The 6945-nt window shown below is 37.6% G+C and overlaps 2 protein-coding genes across 2 annotated transcripts; both read left to right on the top strand.

The window, feature by feature from the left end:
• The first annotated feature begins 1451 nt into the window (after nucleotides 1-1451).
• Nucleotides 1452-2882, top strand: LOC127132043 (transcription factor ICE1). The gene is made up of 2 exons (XM_051060913.1): nucleotides 1452-2270; nucleotides 2605-2882. Exons 1-2 carry the CDS (start codon nucleotides 1467-1469, stop codon nucleotides 2716-2718), a joined length of 918 nt encoding a protein of 305 aa, XP_050916870.1. The 5' UTR covers nucleotides 1452-1466; the 3' UTR covers nucleotides 2719-2882.
• Nucleotides 2883-3966: 1084 nt separating this feature from the next.
• Nucleotides 3967-6309, top strand: LOC127132042 (WD-40 repeat-containing protein MSI4). The gene is made up of 9 exons (XM_051060912.1): nucleotides 3967-4036; nucleotides 4167-4365; nucleotides 4554-4635; nucleotides 4768-4841; nucleotides 5043-5154; nucleotides 5260-5334; nucleotides 5423-5502; nucleotides 5612-5727; nucleotides 6272-6309. The coding sequence occupies exons 1-9, from the start codon at nucleotides 4003-4005 to the stop codon at nucleotides 6307-6309; spliced, it is 810 nt and encodes a 269-aa protein (XP_050916869.1). The 5' UTR covers nucleotides 3967-4002.
• The last annotated feature ends 636 nt before the right edge of the window (nucleotides 6310-6945 follow it).

Genomic DNA, 6945 nt, shown 5'->3' with positions numbered 1-6945 from the left:
TATCTATAACTTTGATGTTGGAGGTTTTTCCATTTGAGGCTTGAATCTTTGAAAAAGAAGGGCTTGAAGTTGGTCATTTTTGGAAAAAATTTCAAATACATGTTTTGTACATCAAACTTCATGGCCAGTTTTCACAATCTTCCAAACTCCAAATGGATTTTTGTCTAACATTGATTTTGTTCCTTATGTCAAGACCTTTCCAACCATTATTTAGATGCCCATGTTTGCAATTTTTATGTATGACTTTCGAAGAGGAGAACATTTGTGACCATTTATGAAATCCAAGTAAAATCTTCATGCACAAGCCAATTCCTTTCAAATTGTACGTTTAAACTTACTTCAATTGAGCTCAGCATGCAAAACCATTAGCTTTTGGGCCTCACATGCGCCTGTAGAGGCCCATGCATGGAGGACCCAAAGCTTCATGCACACGGTTTCCATCCACCTTGCCTTGGATATTCAGCTATAAATAGATGCATTGCTTCATTCAATTGGTAACCTGAAGGCGCCTGAAACCCTGTTGGAATTGAATCCTAACCTCTCACCCAAGGAATTTGAATTTGAATTTCTCTTTTTCAAGTTTGATTTTCAACAACATCAGTTGATTTCCAACACTAATACATAAGCCTTGCACTCATACCATACATCAAGATCAAGCTGCAAGCAAGCATTAGGTTGGATCGCGCTCATCAAATCTGCACTTCAAAGGTTTCCACCTTAACTGTTTTGCTTCGAATCTCACTATATATTGTGCATTGCTTGTGTTGGTTTGGTTTTTTGAAGTCCTTGTGTGAGAGGCAAGCCCATTGTGGCTTTAATTTTGTGAATTGTTGAACTTCAGATTAAGTACCTAAAATTTCCATCTTTGATGTCTCCTTCCATAGATATCTAGAGAATAATCCAAGGTTATAGGGGTTATCACTACGCCAAAAATGACTTTTAACAGCGCATCTTAGACAGCGCTTTTAAAAGAAAGCGCTGTCTAAGGTTAAAATTAAAATAAAACAAGCAAAATGTTCCAAAAAAATAATGAAAGCGCTGTCTAAGGGGGGGGGGGGGGTCTTAGACAGCGCTTTCTAAAAGCGCTGTCTAAGACCCCCCCTTAGACAGCGCTTTTAGAAAGCGCTTTTAAATATAGACCTTAGTCAGCGCTTTTGATAAAGCGCTGTCTAAAGTCTTTAAATTAAAAAAAAAATTAAAACCAAAAGCGCTGTCTAAAGTCTTTATTCCCTCCATGTCACGAAAAAAAGTTATTCCCTCCCAAATCCTAAAAATCCTACATTCTTCTCCCAAACCCTCAATCAGAGCTTGCTTCTCTTTCTCCCAAATCCACTCCCCCTTCTTCCAACCCTCAATCAGAGCTTGTTTATCCTGTGTGAAAGATTCTTCCCCTAAACCCTAACCCTGAACCTAAACTCAACAACAACAACAACAACGACGACCAAGACATTGCCATTGCTATTGCCATGGCTGCTTCTACTACCTCTCTCCCTTTCTCCAAACCCGAACCTGATAACTTCTACAACCTCAACTCCACTACTACAACAACCAACAACGTTGTTCCGTTTGTTTCAAATCCCAATTCTACTAATGATAATTTTCTCATGCACCAAAACACAAACACCATGGATTCTATTTCAAATCCACACCCTTTCTTCCACAACAACAACAACTACTTCTTCAACAATAGCAACAGCAATAATAACCCTTTTGAAATGGGATTCGAAAATGGATTCTTTATGGGAAACAACAACAACACCAACGCTTCCAATTCACCTGTTTTTATGGGTGCCTCCCTCGACCTGACTTCCGCTTCCGAGTTTCCACCGACTCTTGAACTCGATGCTTCTGTACCACCTTTTAGTGCTTCGTTTTCTATGCCTCTTGAGCTCTCTCAACCGCAACCTCAACAGCAGCAGCAACAACAGCAGCCGACCACGCTGTTTCAGAAGCGGCGAGGGGCGTTGGAGATTCCGAGATTGGAGACGGTGGGGAACAAGAAGAAGAGAAAGGTGGAGAAAAAATGGGAGGAAGATGGAAATGGTGGTGGTGAGGATGATGTTGAGGATTTCTCTGAGTTGAATTATGATTCTGATGAGAATGGAAATGATTTGAACAATTCCAATGGGACTGTTGTTACTGGTGGAGATCAAAAGGGGAAGAAGAAGAAGGGGCTTCCTGCCAAAAATCTCATGGCCGAGAGGCATCGAAGGAAGAAACTCAATGATAGGTTGTACATGCTTAGGTCTGTTGTGCCAAAGATTAGCAAGGTATGGAAGAAGAAATCCATTCCTTTTTTTTTCGTTTTCCAGAAATTCTGTTTGCTATATTAGTTTCTATCAAGGTTTTAAATTGAGGTTGCGATAATGGTTGTGGTCGAGTTTTGATTCTTGATATCGCAGCGAATTGCTGTCAAACGCGACTGATGCAACCTTCATCACCCATGTAGAAATATCAATAATGTTATCTTGATGTGTAATTAGACTAGTTACTTGATGTCATCTTGTTGCTGTTAATGGTAGCATATCAATACATTTTCCTTTATGTATTATTGAACAACTTAGGAAGTAGAACATGCTAATGTTGGGTATTTTCGCTTGTTAGATGGACAGGGCTTCAATACTTGGTGATGCAGTTGACTACTTGAAGGAGCTACTGCAGCGGATTAACAATCTTCATAACGAACTGGAATCAACTCCTCCTGGCTCATTGCTGTAACCTTCTGCAAGTGCAAGCTTTCACCCATTGACACCCACTCCACCGACTCTTCCTTGCCGAGTCAAGGAAGATCTATATCCTGGTGACTTGCTAAGCCCCAAAAACCAATCTCCTAAGGTAATTTTTGTTTGTCTTAACGCGAATTTGTTCTAAGAATCTATCAGATTTATAGCTTGTGGCTTGCAAACCATGTAAATTATTGTCACGACACGATAACTCACGCTTCCTTCATATGGATCAGTAACATAGCAAACAACTGTATGTACATGAATGCAAAATATTTGCATGGTAATTGAGGATGTCGTTTTGACTTTGTTTCTGAAACATATCTGTTATTAGCCTTCCTTGCTTTCTATTATTATGATGCTTGCCTGTTGATGTTTAATTGCTTCTCTAGGTTGTTTGTTCTGAAGTCTTTTGAGTTCAAATATTTTGAGTCAAGTATTATTGGCTTTCTTCTACCATTTGTAATTTGTAAGTTATGGTTTTGATTTATACCCTTTCTTGTTTCTTAGCAGCAATGCAGAGAAGGTCAGGATATTCCCCCCGAGCAAATTAAAGCAGTACTTTTGGATTCGGCAGGATATCATGGTTTGAATTGATTGAAGTGTCTGATAAAATGCTACCCTTATGGAGGTACTAACTGTAGCTGCTGTAGCTCCTTGTTTGTAGACGCATTGCTTCTTGTTCTTCGCCTTAGTAAAAACCCATGTTTCAGGACAAGATGAAATAGATTAGCTTAATCTTTAGGTGGAGAAGATAGCTGTTAACATTTTCTCAATTTCCTTTGTTAAACCCTAAACCAACTGTCCATTTATCATTTTAATTATCTTAATTTTGTTCCCTGCATAATTTAAATAAATTAGGTCCACCCTTTGTTTGATGGAAAATGCTAATTGTACTTATAAGCAGTGTTGATTGTTAAAATTAGTGGACTGTTATAATTCTGCTATGTGATAGTGCAGTAGCCCCGTTCTAATGGCTATTTGACACTATTTTGTACTAAATAGTGTATGGGGGAACAATAGCTTTTTCAACTCCTGCCATGCTATAATGGTATAGTGCTGCTATACTGCTTACTGGCTACTGGCTATTTAGCAACAGTGCTCATAAATTAACTTCTTTTGTTGCTAAGTAATTTAGAAGTTTGAATTCACTGTTTTGCCTAAATAAATAATGTGCATTCAACATATCTGTATTCATAAAGTCAGGCACCTGAAATTGTAGGCTACTATTTTGCAGGTATTAACTGGGCATAAAGATAATGCTGAATTTGCATTGGCTATGTGTTCAACTGAGCCTTATGTTCTTTCTGGAGGTAGGATTTTATGTTTATATTTGCTTAAGGATCAAATATCAATAATATTCTTACTCTTTTTGGATGGCTTACTCCATATACTACATTGTATTTTGCTGATCTGTTGAGAATACCTATTACCTAATGACAGGCAGGGACAAACATGTGGTGTTATGGAGTATTCATGATCACATTGCAACTTTAGCTACTGAAGTAGGACCTGATGTTAAACAGGGCTCTAATGTTGGTGGAAGTGGTGAGAAAACTGCAGAAAGCCCCTCTGTTGGACCAAGGGGCATCTACCGTGGTCATAAAGATACTGTTGAAGATGTGCAATTTTGCCCTTCAAGGTAGCTGTTTCTTGTATTAGTCATGCTTGTGGTAGTTTATGTGTATCTATTTTTCTGGGTCAGTAAAATCCTAATGGAATTACTTTTGGACTCTTTTTTACCTATATTGTTTTAAAGTTATTATTAATGGTTTTATCTGATCATTATCTAATATAAGTCATGTTTTTTGTTGTTGTTTTGGATTGCAGTGCACAAGAGTTTTGTAGTGTAGGTGATGATTCTTGTCTCATACTCTGGGATGCTCGTGTTGGAACTACTCCAGTTGTTAAGGTATGAATGAACCATTTCATCTTAAAAGAGGAAAATAATGTAAATACAACTTATTGCCTTCATTTCAAGTTCCCAGAGATCTCATCCTTTGTACTTATTGTTTGGTTATCTTAACTTTGTTCTTTAATGCAGGTTGAGAAAGCACATGATGGTGATGTACATTGTGTTGATTGGAATACTCATGATATAAACTTAATTCTAACTGGGTATATGCCCTTTCCCTCAGTATTATGAATGAACATAAATTAAGATTTATGTGCCTTTCTGATTTTTCTTCATAATTAGTTATTATGGTTCTTAATTCCATTGATGAGTTTAGCTTTGAAGTTGGATCCTTTTTTTTCTGGCTACCAAAAAACTTTTGGGCTATGGTTCTTCATTTTAATTTTTTGTTTTGCTTGCTTCAGTGGGGTTATATGCCCTTTCGTTTTTTTTGATCGCCGAAAACTAAACAGTAGTGGGGTTGGGACTCCTATTTTTAAATTTGAAGGCCATGAAGCACCAGTCCTCTGTGTACAGGTGACTGGAATATTTTGCATTGCTTTCAATTAATTGCAGTTTAAAATTTAAATTAAAAGGCCATTTGAAGTTTTTGATCTTTGACTCAACTTTGATCTGTTTCAGTGGTGTCCTGCTAAATCATCTGTATTTGGAAGTGGTGCTGAAGATGGCATTATAAACATCTGGGACCATGAAAAGGTTTGAACTCCACAAGTTTCAAAGCTATTCTATCACTCCTGCATATTGTATTTTTGTTTTTTGGTGAGATTAATATTGTTTCTTTTAGGTTGGTAAAACATTGGGTTCTGCTGATCTAACTGTATCACAGGCTTCCCCTGGTTTGTTCTTTCGTCATGCAAGACATAGGTATGATAGCAGATGGTCATACACATGTTCATTTATCTTTATCCAGTTCTTTGGAATTCAACATTATATATATGCTATTATGCTAATTGGTTGGAGTTTCTGTATCCAGGGATAAGGTTGTGGACTTTCATTGGAATGCAGCTGATCCATGGACAATTGTTAGTGTCTCTGATGACTGTGCTAGCACTGGTGGAGGTGGCACCCTACAGGTAAACAGATATTTTGGTTTGAACATTTAGTTAAATTTTACTTACATATTTTCCTTGGTTATGTTAAATAGACTCCCACAAAATCCAAATCAAAAGATAATGCGATTCCACGGCATACCGAGTCCAAGCTTTTCGGGCCGAACGAGATATCCAAACCTCAAGGAGGGGCGCCAACTCCATTACATGGATTAAAGTGGCGGTATATTTTTAATTACCACATTTTTTATTATATTAGTGATGACACTTGATAAAACTTAGGATTTATAATCCGTATTTTTTTTTCATATGTAGTGTCCTCAACAACGTAATCAAATAGATTGCGGGTATTTCATGTTGAGGTTTATGCGAGATACTCTTGCTTTGGGCCGATTAAAGATTCCCACCGATGTATGTATTTCTAACTTATGAGTTATTTTTATATTTACACATATCTCATATAATTAAATATATATAGTTGGTATATATATATATTTGTTAGCCAAAAATTGGTAGAAAAAATGCCAAAATGGCATATATAAAATGTGATAATTGTCTGTCAAAATCTGGTTGAAAACAGGTAGAAATTATGGTTTATAAACCTGAAAAAAATGTGGTTTAAAACAAAAGCTTCAAAAATTTTCGTATACCTTAGACAACACTTTTGTAAAAACCGCTGTCTAAGGGGGGGATTAGAAAGCGCTTTTGGCCAAAGCGCTGTCTAAGGGGGTGGGGCTTAGACAGCGCTTTTCAAAAGCGTTGTCTAAGGTATACCTAAAAAATTTAAAATAAGAGGGTCTTATAAAGCGCTTTTGGCCAAAGCGCTGTCTAAAGGGGGGCTTAGACAACGCTTTTAAGATTTAAAAAAGCGCTGTCTAAACCTTTAGCAGCGGAGGTTTAGACAGCGCTTTAAAGCGCTGTCTAAGGCTAAAAAAAGCGCTGTCTAAGGTCTTGTTTGTTGTAGTGTATGTACATCACCCCAACTTTAATTTGGTATAAGGATCGTGTGATTTGGTTAAGGTTGCAAAACCTGCAACTGGTGGCCGGTTTTTGCCTTCTCACCGGAGAAGACGGTGGTTTCCACCACCATCCCCACGTGGAACTCTCCTGGCCTTTGGATCCAACTCTCTAGATCTAATCTTGACCTTTGTTTGTTTTGACTATTTTTAATTCATGGTGTCATGATGTTGACTCATGATCACCATGCGCGCGCGCCTCATGTCCCTTGGATTAGCCACGTCAATTATTTAATCATGAT

The sequence above is a fragment of the Lathyrus oleraceus genome, chromosome 3 (genome assembly GCF_024323335.1).
Source record: "Lathyrus oleraceus cultivar Zhongwan6 chromosome 3, CAAS_Psat_ZW6_1.0, whole genome shotgun sequence".
Classification (NCBI taxonomy): Eukaryota; Viridiplantae; Streptophyta; class Magnoliopsida; order Fabales; family Fabaceae; genus Lathyrus; species Lathyrus oleraceus.
This window is presented reverse-complemented; position numbering and strand designations above follow the sequence as displayed.